Here is an 18583-nt window from a genome sequence, read left to right on the forward strand (position 1 = left end):
TTGACGATATTAACGATCATTTCATCGGATCAAGTTGTTGGATTTCATTTTCCTGAGTGTTCGGAAGATAAAATTTAAATTTCTTTAAATAATTAATTAGAATAATAATAAAATAATTGAATAATAGAAAAATAAAAAATAAATTGGAACAAAAAATATTTAATAGCTTTGTTAAAGCCGAAACTCGGATAATCGGGGTTCTACTGTAACAACTTTTATTTGCTAAAAATTGAGAACTCTGTGTGATTTTGTTCAGATGTAGTATTTTTCAGATGTTCAGTTGTTATGCGTATTCATCAGCATGCAATGTCATAATATAGTTTAAAACCTAAAACAAAATTAAAAAAATGTTGTTTAGATTTTACATACTTAATTAAAATCGGCCCACATAAGTTTACAGTAACGCGAACAATACATTAAAAATGATCCAAAGGTTTATATTTAAAAAGAAACCCTATTAAAATTTATGCTTCTAAAAAAATCATGAATAAGCTTTTTTTTAACTCTATTTTTTTAATAAGTAAACAATTTTTTAATTTCCTGCAAAAAATTGAAAAGTTTAAACGTCGTCCACTCAGCAAGATTTTCTCCTAAGGCAGCACATCGTCTAATTAGTATGAATTATCCCTACATCTCTTAAATACTTTACAAAAAATTTATTAATCGAAACTGAGACTTAGAATTAAATATGAAAGATAATAATGGATATTCCATGCAACTTTTATAACTTGCTGCATACTAATAAGCTTGGTACAGAATTTTTTTTAAAAAAATTAAGATTAAATGAAGCATTTTTCTAAGCTTATGTTCTTAAATTATCTTGCTAATTAACACTCTACTTACAACATGCATAATTTTTACTTAATGTAAGAGAGGTCATGTTCTTGAAATTTATGCTATGTTTACTTCCAAAGCCTTAAAGCTCAATTAAAAATGCTTATATTTCTGTATGATAATGAACACAGTACCTCCCGTACTAATTTTCGCCAACTTACGGGATAAAAGAAAATTAGATGTTTACAAAACTGAAAGTACTTCTTTCGGAAAAACAAGTTTCCTGTTTTATTTGGTATTTAAAGAGGGGAAATATTGGAGATATTGATTTTGATCTTTAGAGATAATTTGCAAATTAAATATCTTTAATGGATAAACTAATTAGGTCTAAGGAATGAGGAATTGCAATGTAGGAAAAAGTAACTGAAAAATAGTTTAGATTTAGAAGATTTCTTATTTTTTAATTAGTTAATATACGGAATAAAGTAGAATGTGAAAATAGAAATTACTGGCAAAATATTGACCAGATGGACATTATTATTGCTTACTTCTAAAATGTGCTGTAATTCATTACAACTAAATGTTAATTAAAATGACCATACGTATTTAGAATTAAAACTATTGAAATTTGTTTAGAAACCGAAATAAAATCCAAAAGCTGATATGCACGGAAAGACGTTGAGCAATAAAATAATATTTACTAATTTTTTCGCCATTTTGCGCTCAAAGAAATACAATGAAATTCTTTATGTTATTATTTTCTCAATTAAAAAAATTTTTTTTTAGTTTGTAAGAAATATCTTATCTTAAAAAATGTCGAAAATAAAAGGTGTTTTTAATGTTTCACTGTATCTTTGGTGTACCTCTGGGTTTTTTTCCTATCCACAATCTTGCGCGGAAAGAAATACCATGGATTTTTTTTAGACTTTTATTTTCTGTATTAAGATAATTTTTTTAAATTATAAGAAATGTTTCAACTTGAAAAATGGCAAAAATAGAAGGGTTTTTAACGTTTCACTGTTTCTTCGAATTTTTTTTTTCTGTCTGCAATTGTGCTTGCACAGAAATACAATGAATTTTTTAAAAATTATTTTTGCTATTAAGATATTCTTTTTAGTTTCTTAGAAATATCTTCACTGTATCTTCGGTGTATCTCCGGTCTTTTTTTTCTATCCACAATCTTGTGCACACAGAAATATAATTATCTTTTTTAAACTTTTATTTTCTCCCTCAAAATTTATTTTAGATTCTAAGAAATATCTTATCTTGAAAAGTGACAAAAATAATAGGTGTTTTCAATGATTCACTGTATCTTCGGTGTATCCCCGCTTTTTTTTCCTACCCACAATCTTGCGCCCACAGAAGTACAGGGTGTTCCAAAATCATCTTTACAACTTCAAAAATTCATAACTTCGAACATAAACAAGATATTTATATTCTGTCTTTTGCATGTATTACTGCAACTAATAAAGTTTCTTTCTTCAATAGGCTGAAAAGTTTTCAGTGAGGATGTGGACACCACAACAGAAAGCTCAATGCGTCTCATGGCCGTATTCGCTCCACATTTTCTGGACTTGTGCTGGGTCGTCCGGCTCCACTTTTATGCAATACTGATCCGGTGCTCATGAAGTTTGCGTGCCATGCACGGATGGAGGGTCTGGATGGTGGGTCTCTTTGGAAAGTTGTCCTGAAGTTCCGTTGAACCTGTCTATCTGATTTCGTCTCTATGAACCATGAGACGCATTGAGCTTTCTGTTGTGGTGTCCACATCCTCACTTATAACTTTTCAGCCTATTGAAAAAAAACTTTATTAGTTGCAGTAATACATGCAAAAGACAGAATAAAAATATCTTGTTTATGTTCGAAGTTATGAATTTTTGAAGTCGTAAAGATAATTTTGGAACACCCTGTACAATGAATTTCTTTAGACTTTTATTTTCCCCATCAAAGTATTTTTTTTAGTTTATAAAAAATATCTTATTTTGAAAAAAGGCAAAAACAGAAAGTGTTTTCAATGTTTCACTGTTTTATTAAGAATTTTTTTACCCTTTCATTTTCCCTTTTAAAAATTTTTTTAGCCTCTGAGAAATATCTTATCTTGAAAAATTGCAAGAACAAAAGGTGTTTTCAATATTTCACTGTTATCTTCAGGTTCTTTTTCCTATCCACAATTTTGCTGAACTAATCGGCATTTGCGTTACATGGAGAAGAAAAGCACGAAAACCTCTCACGTATAGTTCGACAGCAAGGGAACTCAAACCCAGTATCCGTCTACCACTTGGGATAGTTCAGAACTGTGGTCGGTGCATATCGACCAGCCATGTCTGGCATTCGAATCTGGGTCATGTCATTGAAGGGAGAGCCTCTATCTCCTGAGATACCATGGCTAATACAATTGTATTGTCGTTTCTAATCGTGATGTATTTGATGATTATAAAATTATTATGATAAGTTAAAGAAATATCAAAATTTCTAAAATTAGTGGCAACCCCTGATGCAGGTTCCTCGACCCAAAGTTTATGAAACTTCGCTTCAAAGGAATTATTACTGTATACTAACTGATTTTATAACTATATTTAATGGTAAAAGTAATGCTTTCTTTTAAATTATGTTAGCTATTACAGTAAATCCTGCTGTTTTAATAAATTATTGTATTGCATTTTGCAAGAAATCTTTTCGCTACAATAGATTTTGCAGTATATTGCGTTTCATTTTGTGTTCTTAGTGACTTATTCTAGTTAACTTTTTCAAAATACTTTTGTAATAAAATTATTGACTTTTAGTTTTTCAGGAACATTTTAAGAAATGTGTTATTGCAATGGATTAAAAGTTGTTGGCAATAGTCATGAAAACAAAGTTTTTGTTTTTAATATCTACAAAATAACTTTGCCCTTTAAGAAAGAAACTGACAATAATTTTAGAGAAATTAGATACAAATGTCTTAAATCTCAAATAAGTATAGTCAGTATTTTAAAAACACCTTAGCTTGTTACAAATGTACATTGGTTTTAAAAATCCATACATTTTTATGCTTCTGAAATTGATTTTCTGCTCAAAAAGCTTACATTGTAATTCAACTACATCTACTACTAACATGTCACTTTACAGTTTTACGAACATTTTCTATTTTCTACTAGCGTTAAAGACATAAGCATAAAGTTTTTGAAAAGTTAATATCTTGTTTCATTTACATTAGATATAAATCTTGAGCTTTTTTGGATTTTGAAGCTCACCGTCATAAGAAGCTCAATTTTTTTTGGGTCTCTTTTTCTCAACAGTCAACGTCGTAGAACTAAAGGTGATAAAGTTTCCTTCAATAAATTCCACGTCATTGTATTTATACCAAAATTCTTTTACCCAGAAAATAGCACTACTCAATAAATCATCCATGAAGTTAGTCTTATCTAGCGCATATTGCCTCGTTTCTTCCCACATAAAACACGCTTAAACGCGCTTCTAAAGTCCGGACTGAAAATCGTATATATTATTGGGTTAAGCATGGAATTGGCATAACCCAACCACAGAAAGAAAGAGAACAGGTATGGGTTCGGTTCACAAGCTGGGCATATGGCCATAAGCAATGCTGTAACGAAGAACGGCAACCAACAGATCACGAAAACTCCTGTGATGATGGCCAAAGTTTTGGCAGCTTTTCTTTCCCTTTTGGCTTCCATGTTTTCTCTAGTAGGCTTCTTTTTATTCTTTGTAGCTGGAGTTATCTGAAATAGAAAATGTAGAACTGATTAAAAATGTCAATAGTACGAAGCTGACCAATGCCCCGGGAGCTATTTTTCAATTCAGCGGCCTTTAGCAACCAGCCCTCCTGTTTGGCGATTTCTTAAATAAAAATTGATTTTTGACTTTCTTAAAGTCATGTGAAAGAATTTTAAAGAAAAAAAAGGGGGAATTATAATTGCTACGGACCACAACAAGGAATAAAAAGTCGTTAAAGGCTACAGGGTTGTAAATAAGTGTTCCAGGAGAGACAAAACTTCTAAAGAAATTGAAAACTTACCACATTACTTTTGAATTTAGTTAAAATTTGGATCAAAAGTCAAACCTCAATGCTTATTTAAATCTTAAGTGGTATGTAATTGAATGAAAGATCCAGTTAGTATAAACAAATATGTACAGTGCTCTAAAAAAAACGGACGACCTTAAATAACTTTTGATCTTATGATCAGATCTTCACGTTATAAGACTCATTCTTAATGGTTCACGAGGGTGACCTAGTGAACCATTGTTTGGACCTCGAGAACAAAGTTTGGTCAGAAGAGCAGTTAAAAGTTTGGACCCCTTAATATAAGTTTTACTCTTTTACGTATTTCGCCATATCTCGAGAACTTTTTAAGTAAATTAAAAAAATTTTGCACACACTTATAAAATTCATTTTCCAAAGATAATTCCATACAAAAAATAAATTTTCGTGCATATGTTTTATTTTATTGAATAATAGTCGAAAAATATTTGAATTGTAAGACATGGAATTTTTTACATAATCTTAAAGTATGTGATTTTATATGGCAAAATATAAAATTTGAGTGAAATCGGTTGAATTGTTCCTGAGAAATTTACTTTTAAACATACGACTTGTTTAAAATTCTATTTCGCAGGAACTATTCATCTGATTTGCTCAAATGTTGCATTTTGCCACATAAAATTTTTTACTTTAAAATGATCTAAAAATATATAAATACGTTACAATTCAACTATTATTAAATGAAATAATAAAAAATAATAAATATACTCTTAAACTTATTTTTTGCATATAATTATCGTTGGATAAACTTATTTAAAAGTGCGTGTAAAAAACTTTAATTTTGCGTAACACGTTCTGGAGATATGGCGAAATAAGCAAAAAGTTAAATTAACATTAAGGGTCCAAACTTCGGACCGCTCTCTTGACCAAATAATGGGGACCATATTTCCTAGATTGTGGGTACCCCCTATATTTTGGGGTCAGAAACCCTAATCCATTGGGAAGAAAAAGAATGTTTATTTAGAAAGCATACGCTTTTGTGTTTGATTTCATAACTTAAAATATCATCTGCTCTGATTAGTTATCATATTAGAACTCCCCCTCTCGAATCATTAAGAATGAGTCCTAGAACGTGAAGATCCGATCGTTAGATCAAGTTATTCGGGAGGTCCGTTTTTTATTTTGCGAAATTGCACCACCACTTTTTCAGTAGGGATGTTTTGTTATACATGGATCAGTTTTTGCGCGTGGCATTCTTATTGTTGCACATGCTCATAAATATTTGAGTGCTCATTATAAAAAAAATTAATTGAATAGGTAGCACGAATTTTAAAAAGGCATCACAAAAATACGGAGGGATTTGAACTCGTTACCTCTAAGATGCAGAGCTTTTTGTGGATCGGTAAGACCACTCTGCCATTGAGGTTCCTTGTGCCCGACATCAGTATGTTAAAATTAGAAGTTTCAAATCTCTAATATATCACGAAGGATTATTTTGCATATATTATATACTGGTCGTAAAAATAATTCTTGTTTCATGAGATAAAAAACAAGAATTATTTTTACTACCATTTCTTATGTTTTTGGAAATGAGAACTGGCAATTTTTCAGGCTGTAATGAATTAAAGAACAACTAAGCCGAAGTATAGCAAATAATTCATTTTGATCAAAACATTTTGGGTCACTCGGAAAGTTCGTGCGGATTTTCAGTAGGCGGATATATAAAATATTCAGGTGGTAACAAAATGTATGCTTAAAATATATTTCTTGTTCTTAAAAATGGATCATTAAATTTTCTTGAACTAAATTGACTATTAAATTGTCTTGGACCAGTTTATTTTCCATTGATTGACCATTAAATTTTCTTGGACCATTAAATCTTCTTTTAATTGACCATTAAATTTTCCTGGACATTTACTGCATATATATAAATCTGATACATGTTAAACAAATATTATCTTAATTAAAGTAGTTTCGAAATTAGGAAAAATTCAAATTACTTTAATGTGTAATTTACTACCACTTGAATAATTTTGGTGGACCTTTGAGAAATCCACCTATCGAAAATCGGCACGAACTTTCTAGATCACCCACTGGAATTTTAATAAGTTTTCTTGAACAAACATAAACCTCCGGACAAGGGGACCAAGGAAACCTTACTGAATATTTTACAGAACTTGATTTTTCAGACGACTTATGTTTACTGACCAACAGCTTTCATGACATGCAAACAAACACAAACGTCTTAAATGTAAATTGGGAAGAAATTGGGACTTATTATCAACTAAAATAAAACTAAAATTTCGAAAATTTAGCCTAAACAATTAAATTCTCTGAAAATGAAAAATAATATAGAAGGTAAACAGTTTCTCTTATCTTGGAAGTATAATTAACAGAAAAAATCAAGTAATGAGGATATACTAAATAGATTAAACAAAGCCTGAAGCAGTTACGCTATTCTTAACGCGTTAAATGCCATGAGGGCCACCGGTGACCGGTACTGAGTTTGTTCTTAGCAACACGGGGCTCACCGGTGACCGGCGAAGCCAAGATTATTAGAAACACATAATTGGAGTAAATTTTAAATTTTTTATATTATTATCGCTACAAAAGTGGCTCGAAGAAATTAATGCAATATCGAATACACAAAAGTAGTTTTATTTATATACACAGAGATGCCAACTTGCTCCGGACAGCGAATAAATATTTTCAAGTGGTAGTTTATTAATTGTGATTCTTGGTTTAATAAATTCAATTTAATAGATTTTTATCCTCCCCTATTTCTAAACAATTCGCAGGCTTATATAATACACCACTTTTTTCAGACATGTCATGCTAAACCTTATAAAAAACTAGAAAAATCTGTCTAATATTTGCAAATTTAGTAGGTAGTTATTTACCGTGTCGCTACACGAGCAAGCCATTTAAAATTAGAGTGGCATTAAAAGTGTTAATAAAATCTGAATGATCATAAACATAAAAAATTGAACAAAAATTAGAATTTTCAATGCTAATATTTAATCTGTCCTACTCTATAGAGCTGAGACATAACACTGTAATAAAAACAACTGGAAAAAAAACTAGAAGTATTTATTAACAGCAGTTTAAGAAGATTTTAACGTATCAAATGGTTCCCTAAAATTTGTAAAGCAGAAATCCTTGGAAAAACAAAGCAGAAACCAATTGAACTGGAAATTTAAAAAAAAGTAAATGGAAATAGATTGGTTATGTCTTGCGTAAACCTGAAAATATGAAGTAAAATAAGTTTTTGATTGAACCCCTCAAGGCAATAGAAAAAGAGGAAGACCTTAAAAATACTTGGCGCAGGATGATTATAAGTGAATAGAAAGCAATAGGAAAGACATGGTGAGGGGAAAGATATCTGGCCATAAGTTGAGGGAGATGTTGAGCTATGGTTGAAGTCGGATTCAGAGTGCCTTCAATTCGGAGTGAAGAGGAATATGTATGTATGTAAGGTGGTAGCTAATTTATCATTTTCAGTGTAAGCCATTTTCTTTTTTCATGCATATTCGTTAATCTATGAATTGAAATAACCGAAAAGAATTTGCGAATTTGATAATAAATCTGGTAAAATCAATCATTTTATATGTTTTATAAAATGACTTATTTACAAATGTCGTTGATGACAATATATAAAGTAATTTAAAATCAATATATTGAGAATTAATTTTTAGTAAATATTAGCCTGAATATTATCTATCACAATATAAATGAAGTAAATGTCTTTTATAGATTGTGATCTAGATTAAATTGCTCTTTACATTCTGTTACGCTTTAACTAAAACTATATTTAAGTCAAAGTATATTGAATTAAACTATATTGTTGATTACAATAGACAATATAATTTAAAATTAGTAAGTTGAGAATTATTATGCAAGAAGTATTTCTGCTTCAATATAAAATTAATAACTCTCTGTTATAGATTTTGATCTAAAATATAGAAACAAATTGTTTCCTTCATTTTTTTATGTCTTAATAAAAATTGTATTTTAATTCGAAGATATAACTCACATAGACACTTTGTAACTAAAGCTGAATTACTTTTATTAACTGTAAATCTCATGAAACTAAAGTTTTATTTATAAGTTAGATATTTTGCATGCTATAAATTGCTTACATCACCCTGCTCTTTATTTTAGCTACTACAACCTGAGCATAAATTTTCTTCAAATGAAATAACTTATTTATAGTCAAAATATGTCGACTTCCCTCTTCTTTCTCATCAATTCGAAATTTCGAATACTAATTAGCTATCTAAGCTAAAGTAAATCTTTGAATAAGATGAGAAATTTTTAGAAGTCCAATCTAAGCTTTACCTATTCTATTGATCTCACGCAAATATATTTAAAATGTAATAAAGTTTATTTCAAATAAGTAATATTTTTGTCCAAAAATTCTTATTAAAAACTCTTTAAAATTACTTATTTACAGCAAATATTGAGGAAGAGAGATAGCGTGTAATAGAATTCAAAACTTTTAGCTTTGTAAAAATATGGAATAATATTATTCTTTCTTTGTGATTTAATCTAAAATATTGCATAAATTTTCGTTTTGTTCTCTTCACTACTTCTTCGCCTGTTTATTATAATAATTTATAGTTTATTTTAATACGATCTTTGTTTATATTTTTAGATATTATAATTGAGATATGTATTAGTTTTTTATCTTTACATATTACAAATAAAATCATTATCAGCCTTTTAAATTTTTTGATTGAAAAGTGATTATTATATTAGATAAAAGTTATTATTATATTATACTTGATTGAAAAAGTGATTATTATATTTGATGAAAGTTATTATTATATTCGATAAAAGTTATTATTATATTATACTTGATTGAAAAAGTGATTATTATATTTGATAAAAGTTATTATTATATTATACTTGATTGAAAAAGTGATTATTATATTTGATAAAAGTTATTATTATATTATATTTGATTGAAAAAGTGATTATTATATTTGATAAAAGTTATCATTATATTATACTTGATTGAAAAAGTGATTAAAGTGTAGCCTGAAACCAGTTCGGGCAACTAATACGAGCAATATTGGTGATGCCCGAATTGACTTCGGACAGGAGAAAAATTAACGTTTCTATTTCGCGAAGTCCGAGTTGTGTTCGTTTCTACTTTAGGATACTTAATTCACTATTTTCCTAATAGATGGCATTAGTGGCCCTAGTTTTTCACCGATTACGACCTCAGTCGAGGGAGGGAAAATGTGGGTGATGAAAAGAGTGCGATATGGGCTTGTGTGCAGTACCATGTTTTGGGATATACCATTCTGTAAAAGATTTGTAAAATTTATGTATTGAAAATCCTATTGTTGTGTTTTTATATTATATTATACTAGTTACGTTATATTTAGCTACAAAATTTTGTTTAATTTACTCTAATTGAGTAAGATGTGGATGTAATCCATTACTTTTTTATGTGTTTGCAAAAATTATAAGTACAGTAGTTATCGCATTTAAAAAATTTTTTTTTAATTAAAAACTATTTTCTAACTTTCATAATAATGTAAAGAACAAAATTAAGCAGTCAAAAAAATTTTCGATTTTTGGTCCATTTTTCTGAAATATATGTCACTGTTAAGGGGTTATTAATCTTATTTTATTGTGAACTCGACAGTTAATGTTGAACTCCGTTTACTTGTAATTTTGAACCAAACCCAAAAGACAGGGTAACTCCTGGAACAAAGATCGTGCTGAATAAGCTTTCGAGGAAAACTTTTTGATAGAACTAACCAGCATTTGCGTTACATTGAATGGATAACTACGAAAACCTCCCATGGTTAGCGCAATGACCTGGAAAGTTTTTTAATAGTTATAACTCAAGAGTTTCGAAGTAGAGGGTTCTAAGTTATACTTTAGTGAATTAAGGTACTGTGTCTTTAACTATAGACTTTCCCTTGGCTGTCGTTTGGAGCACAGTCGGTGATTATGGTAACTAGGTATGCCTATTTCATGTAAGAGTAAACATTTAGGACAGGTTTGAATAGGCCCGTGAGAAAAGAATCATAAGCAATCCCCTTTTAAATGAACTTTCTTTTAGTCCTATAGCAGGAGACAGCTCCATAATCTATTTTGGGAGGAGTTCTTTAATTAGACAGTCAGTAAATTAGTTTTCAAGAAATATATACTTATAGATTAAAGCTGCTTAAGAAACAAATTTTCTCATTAAAACCATCGCAGAAGAACTTAGCAGAAGAAGCTACAAGTTTAATTCATACATTTGAAAAGCTTGAGACAATATAAAATTACAATCCACATAATTAAAATTGTTTAGAAGGTTTCTGGTTAAAATCTTCGTGATGTCCTTGTGTTGCTTTTTAGGTATTTATTGTGCTGCCATCATGTGAAAATTCTGGTAAATTGTAAAGTGCAGTATTTACCAGACACAGCTTGATGTAAAAATTTCCATATTTATTAAAAGTGTAAAGTAGTGCGAAGCTGCCTTTAGATGCAGTTTTAATAAACTCATTAAAATTGTCCTGGTTTCTGCCTCTTTAAAAATGTGAAGGTCTCTACTATGGAACTTTCACGAAAAACACAAAACAGTTGTTTCGAAGTGGATTCCGTCTCACTGTGTGATCCCAGGAAATTAGATCACAGATAAATTAGCACAAAAAAGAGTGTGCCGTCCAACAAACACTCTTTGAGGATGTTTGCTATACATTTATAGTTTCAAGGTTTAAATCTTGCTTTAGGAAATTTAAATCTATCCAAGTGAAAAGAAAGATCAGAAGAAAAGTCTTGGTGTGATACCATCCTTAATTTCCCGGACTATCACACATATCGGCAGTCACTGCTTTTCGAAAGATTGTATCAATGCCTTTAATTGCACACTTAAAATAGTCAATAGCCCTGCTTATAATGTCAAGTTGGTGAGGTTGGAGATGTAGTTGGTCTGATTGAGGAGGAAAGTGAAAACAGGATGAAAATTATAATAAAAATTTTATTTCATTGCAAACCTTGAAATGCAAAATAAAAAGAATCTAATTTAAGTGACATATCAAGAAAAATAATAAATTTTGTTCAATATGATTAAGAGTCAGCTGTGGGAAATAAATACGCCTCAGCTTACCTAATCAAAAGCCAAATTAAAAGGCAGTATTAAATCAACGCCTCGTAGTACACGGAGAGATTCATTATAGGCGCATTATCGAGAAAAGAATTGCCAAAAGAAGAAAAGCGAATTAAGCCAACCTAATGTAAATATTTAAATTATTTGACTAATCAAAAACCAAATTAAAAGGTAATATTTAACCCTTTCAATGCGGCGAAAAATTAGCAGGGGTGAAAGCGAGGCGGAAAAGAGGAAAGGCTGGTAGTAAAACCATTTCAGTTATAGCTAGTTTTGGGGAAGAGTTTACTTATTCGTTTTTTAAATTTTTCAACAATATCTACTTTATCTTGGAAAAGAAGCAGTTTTATATATATGCCAGAATTATAAAAGAAATCTTGATTGTTACAGATATTTCATTTTTTTCGAAAAAAATGCTGGAATGAAATGTTTTACGTACCAGGTTTTTCTCTTTTCCGTCTTGCTATATAAAGGCTTTCACCCATGGACTGGGACAGCACATGTCCCGTCCTGTGTGAAAGGGTTAATCAACGCTTTGTAATGCAGGAGAAATCCATTATAGGAGCGTTATTGAAAAAGAAACTGCCAAAATAGCCAATTAAGGCAGAAAAGCCAATTAAGGCAATCTCATGTTAATATTTAAATAATTTGGCTGAAAATTTAAGGCCAAATAGTTCATTGGAAATTAAACTAAACCTAATAAAGTATAAGTTAATGTTTAAAGTGGGAAAAGAAAGAAAGGTTAATAAAGATTTTGATGTTCAGTTCATGCATAATATTTAGTTATGCACTTGCATTGAAGTAAAAATTTAGCCATTTATTGAGAATAGAAATATTAGCATTCAGTCTTTCTAAAATTGAATTAAAATGAATTAAATAAATTATTTATTTAAAGAGAGATTAGAAATTATTAAATTTATGAAATAAAGGAAATTTAAATGTTAGGTAATATCTGATGCTTTATAGTGGCACCACAGTGCTTATCCAGGGCTGCAGTAACCAGTTGGTGACTGGTGATCATCTCTTCCTCAGCCCTGCTCTGAAGAAATAATTTATTTGCACCCGCTATTGGGAGGCTAGGGAGATTTTATTTAGTTTCAACTTCCTGACTCTTTTCTTTCTTTTATTAATAAGTTTTTGTTGTTTATAATTTGATTATTATTAGTTTTTCTTTGTGTATATCTTTTTTCCGGCAAAATAGTTGTGCTTACTCTTGTCTAGCAGCATTGGAAACAAATTAAAAATTTCAAAGTGGGACTTTTCGCTATATTTGATACGCCTGATGGTATCACTTTGATAGGAATTATGTTAGTTTGAGTTAAATTTCTAATAAACATATAAACGTTAAATTAAGAATTCAATGATTTAAAATATTCTTGAATACATATTGATACATAAGTAATACAAAGGGGAAAGAATCTAGGATTCACTCACTTGGATGTGTCGTCACGAAAAACAGGTCACCTATTCTCAGCTATGCAAACTTTCTACTGATTCCTAAATGAGTGCAACCCTTACAGCAAGAGGGAACTTCGCCAAACTCACCCTTTGGCTCACTTTATCGATGTTTTTGGCGCACTTACTATTTTGGGACTCCTTGCTCTGCATCATATTGCCTCAAGTGATTGATTTAACTATGGAATGATTTTAAGACAAAAACTTCAAGCTTTTCTGAATTTCACACTGCGCTTGGAAATTTGTTGAATTAGCGAAATATGTCCCTACTCGTTATATCGTATTTCTCCTTCCCTACTCGTTATATCATCTTTCTTTCCTTTATCCTTCTCTGCTCGTTATATCGAACTCTTACTAGATATAAAAATTATGGTTTAAGTTTTCAGTTTTCTCGTTTTTGATTTTTGGTATCAATTTAACATTTTAGAACTTGGTCTATGGAATTCGCTTATAGATATGTTTTAATTTAAAAATGATATTTTGTATTGAATATAAAAGTATAAACTAACGATTTTAGTTTCAATGTTGTTACCACCTTTTAAAATTATGGTCTGTAAAAACCTTGAGTGATAAATCAATTCATAAGAAAAATGAAATAATTGTTTATATAATTAGCAAATTTTTACCGTTTCTATTGTTGCAGTTGTTCCATTAGTTGCTGACGTTGTTGTCTCTGTCATTTGAGTTGATGGAGAGCTTTTAGTGTCATGTGTTACAATATGGACCATAGATTTTTCTGAGGGTTGTATAGCTCGGGCTTTTGCTCCTGGCTTATGCCGAATTCTCTTTCTGGCTACTTGAAATATTCGCCAATATAAAATTAAGATTACAACAAGGGGTACATAAAATGTGGCACATGTTGCAAATATCTGGTAGGCAGCATTTTGACTCACGAGACACCTAGAATGAGAAAAAAATTCTTATGAGTTTTTTTCCCCAGGTTTTTTGGAAAAATTTCAATGAATATGTAAGAGATATATTTTATTTTTAGGTAAAAAAAGTTCTTAATTTGTTTATTGAGACTATAAATGCTATTAGATAGTTAATTACAATTATTTTTAAGAAATAGATGGAAAAAATATAAAACAAACTATCTTATTTCGTGAGAGGGCTCTCTGTGAATATTTTAAGCGATAGAATATTCTATTTTTCAGATATTTTGTTTGAATATAAGTTTAAGTTAATTACCTAAAAAAAGTATAAAATGAAATTTATGTGTATGATAGAGATATTGTTCTGGAGTAAGCTTTTGGACAAAAATACTTTACTGAAATTCATATAAATACAAAAAAAAAGACATTGTAGATATTGAATTGGAATATGTCTCCAGAAGAATAAAGTTTTTTAATAGAAAATGTCTTAGGTTATAACAAATCTTGGGTGGAATAAATGATTGGGTGCAATAAGTGGTCATGGAAACTCATACGAATAATAAAGACATTGTATTATGGAAATTGACCTGGAATGTGTCTTCAAGGATAAGTCTTTGGATAAAGTCTTTGGGTGTAATATGTCTTCGGGTGTAATATGTCTTTGGGTTTAAAACATCTTCACTGAAACTCATATAAATAAGAAAAACATTGTATTATAGATATTGACCTGGAATGTGTCTTCAAGGATAAGTCTTTGGATAAAGTCTTTGGGTGTAATATGTCTTCGGGTGTAATATGTCTTTGGGTTTAAAACATCTTCACTGAAACTCATATAAATAAGAAAAACATTGTATTATAGATATTGACCTGGAATGTGTCTTCAAGGATAAGTCTTTGGATAAAGTCTTTGGGTGTAATATGTCTTCGGGTGTAATATGTCTTTGGGTTTAAAACATCTTCACTGAAACTCATATAAATAAGAAAAACATTGTATTATAGATATTGACCTGGAATGTGTCTTCAAGGATAAGTCTTTGGATAAAGTCTTTGGGTGTAATATGTCTTCGGGTGTAATATGTCTTTGGGTTTGAAACATCTTCACTTAAACTCATATAAATAAGAAAAGCATTGTATTATAGATATTGACCTGGAATGTGTCTTCAAGACTAAGTCTTTGGATGGAAAAAGTCTTTGGGTGGAATATATTATTTGTATTCAACTGGAATATGCTTTCAGGAAAAGTCTTTGATTGTAATAAGTCTCTAAATGAAATAAATCATTGGGTGTAAAACGTTTTCCTTAAAACTATTATAAATAATAATAATAATTCTATATTGATAATAATTATAATTTTGCTATTAATAGTAATTGTGTTATAATAAAATGTAATACTAATAATTGTGACATTGATATTGAACTGGAATGTGTCTTCTGAAAAATGTCTTTGGATGTAAAAAGTCTTTGGGTGTAATAAGTCTTCTGGAGTGATGAATCTTTGGTTGGAAACAGTCTTTGATTGAAGTAAGTCTTCAAAAATTCCTTAAATGAATTTGAAAAGAAAAAAAAAAGACTCACTAGCAATGGGTTTAAATTTGTAATTTATATTTAGAGTTAGTTTCACAATGATACTATTTTCAAGATATGTTTTTATTCTAATTTTCTAGTAACTAGAAAAGTCTTTAAACACATATAAACCACCATACCATAAACCATCGTTATAAAGCGCCTACTACTCATCCTTACTACCTACATTTATTTCAAACAAAATACAAAGGTGAAATTTATTACATCGTATATTTATTTGCGGCAACATACGTTTTCTAAGTTTCCAATTGAATTCCCGTTTCCAAATGAATATATATATTTTACCGATCATAAGTACCCAACTTCTAAATACTGATACCGAATGCAGAACATATAGCAACTTAAAGATTGTTTGCAAAGTTTCTGGAGTGTTTGAATTGGTGAAAGTAACTAAAAAATATGTAAATAATGTAATATATAGAATAATGTAATATATAGAAATGTAATATATGGAATAAGGTAATATATTGTAGTATAGATATTTAACAAGTCTTCACTGATAGCGTAATGTTATAATGTAATGTATAGAATAATGTAATAAATAGAATGTTGTTTCAATGTTGTAAAAATTTAGAAATTTTTTTTTATATTTTAAGTACTTTGAGAAGCTCTTTGAAAAGAAACTTTAACCCATTTGTGCATAATGTTCTTTTAGAAAGACAATTTCTTCCTTCAAAAAAGAAAAATGTAGTTGCGGAAGTATATTATTACTAGTAAATTTTTACAGAAACTATATAGATCTGTTTACCATAATACATTAATTATATAATCATTTATATTTGGATCTGAAGTTGAAGCACAGTGCACAGTTTTTAAAACTAAAGAGTGCGAAACAGAAAGATATATACTTTTTGTACTAACCTCTTTTTTTAAATATAGATGTTTAACGTACATTTACTACTATTTCTAGCTATTCATTGATGAGTTAAAAATCAATTTCTGTAATAAAATGTAGAGAAAATTCTTTAAAAGTCAATGTTTAAACAAATTAAAAAAAACAACAACAGCAAACAAACTACTCTAAACCATACTTTCTAAACTTAGAATTCGTTTCGTTAAAATATATAAATAAATTCGTTAAAATATAAATCCGGAAACTACGTGCTACTTGTAAGTGAGCTGCATTTTTTAAATTTAAACCAGAAGCTAATTGTTGTTGTTGTCATAGGGCATTAAGGCAAATGGTGCGATTGTTCCGTTTTCCAGTGGCGCCATCTATGGCCACACTTCTGCCACACCCATAAATCACACCCGTTTATAGGGTGAACCCATTCATATATCCATTCTGTCATCCTCAAATCGTAATTTTGACCTGATACAGAGAACGATTAATCTAGAAAGTCAGTAGTCCCAGAGGTGTAATTTGTTATGGGAAAATAGAGGACTTTGTGACCAGACAGATTTAACGTGCACCAGCCACCATTTACTACACGGGGAGTCTTCGGCCAGCCCTTCTCACGAAAGTGAGTCTTGCGCCCTGTCAACCAGACTGTGCCGGTCCCACCAGAAGCTAACTAAAATAATATGAAATGCTTAAGACTTTTTTTAGGAATCTTTTAAAGAGCATATAAAAAGAAGCATGTCCATTAAGTTCCAATTAGTCTATTATTTCCGTATTATTTATTCACCTAATCTTCATTAGATTGTTTCTTTAATATTTTCTTTCCGATTAAATGTATAAAGCAAATACAATGTATCCCTTTTATAATTTATATCAAAAGCTTTTTCAATATTAGTTCACTTCTGCACAAGCTATGCATTTATAAGATCATATTTATAAACTATAACAACTAATTCTGTCATCTTCTACTTCGAGGCTTCAATGAATCAAGATATTCTTTTCAAGTTGTTCTGAAAGTCTGAGAACTATTTTTGAAGAAGTCATTAAGCTTCAGATGAGGAGGCATTTCTATAGATTCACAGTATTTTAGGTGTGTTTTCAACATCACAGTAACTTCTATTAATGAAAAGAGGAAGGTAGAATTCGTATTGAAGCTTGAAATATTTTCAAATATTTTCTCTTATCTATATTTCTTTTGATGGGTAAATGATTTTATAGAAATAGAATTTTTTAATGGATGCTTCAGAACGTATCTCGATCATTCTTCATTTTCTTTTGTAGAAGTATAATGTTTTCCTTTTTTTGAGTGTATAAAAATCTTGATGACATACTAATGGTTATTTCTTAAAAAAAGTATATGAAGTGTCAGTGCTTTGTCGAAATTAAAACTAAATTAGAATTAATTTCAGGTTGATAAGTTATTAAATATAATTTTTCTTTGTTTATACATTTTATAGTTAAATATGTAACTCGCAATACAAATATTTTAACAAATGAACAATTTTACAATAAACAATATACGAAGTAGAAAACTGCTTTAATTTCCTTAGCTACCTGTAAAATATATTGCTCATTTTAAAATTATTAAATACTGTTTAGCCCATACATGCAGTGGAAAAGCCTTGCAGCAAAACTTCATTGACTCCTAATTTTGGACCCAACCCAGAAGACAAAGGATGACTTGGATTAAGCAGTAGACCAAATTCGTTTTCTCTCCGGGCTTTTTAATGAAACTAATCTTCATTTTCGCTGCATAGAGATGAAAACCACGAAAACTTCCACGATTAGCTAGGTGGAGGCAAAGGAATTTTATCTCATGATATGCCTACCACCTGGTTTATTGTCTATAGTGAGATACAAGATCAGTTGAAATAATGTAGAAGGGGGTTGGTAACTCAGGTGCAATCTGAATTGAGTCAAAATTTCTTGTTATCGATTTAAGTTTTGTTTCGAAATATAAATACTTT

At 29.8% G+C, this 18583-nt stretch overlaps 1 protein-coding gene across 3 annotated transcripts in view; it reads right to left on the reverse strand.

The window, feature by feature from the left end:
• Window positions 1-3689: 3689 nt before the first annotated feature.
• The window catches only part of LOC107439647 (5-hydroxytryptamine receptor-like), a 497423-nt gene continuing 482529 nt past the window's right edge, over window positions 3690-18583 (reverse strand). For all 3 annotated transcript variants that reach the window (XM_071188193.2, XM_071188195.2, XM_071188194.2), the window contains 2 exons: window positions 13946-14219; window positions 3690-4493 (listed from right to left, as the gene is read on the reverse strand). In XM_071188193.2, coding sequence (XP_071044294.1) covers window positions 4179-4493; window positions 13946-14219 — 589 coding nt within the window. In that variant the 3' untranslated portion in view covers window positions 3690-4178. The remainder of the gene's footprint in view (window positions 4494-13945; window positions 14220-18583) is intronic.

The sequence above is a fragment of the Parasteatoda tepidariorum genome, chromosome 12 (assembly GCF_982258835.1).
Source record: "Parasteatoda tepidariorum strain Cologne lab strain chromosome 12, Ptep-v5.0, whole genome shotgun sequence".
In the NCBI taxonomy this organism is placed as follows: domain Eukaryota; kingdom Metazoa; phylum Arthropoda; class Arachnida; order Araneae; family Theridiidae; genus Parasteatoda; species Parasteatoda tepidariorum.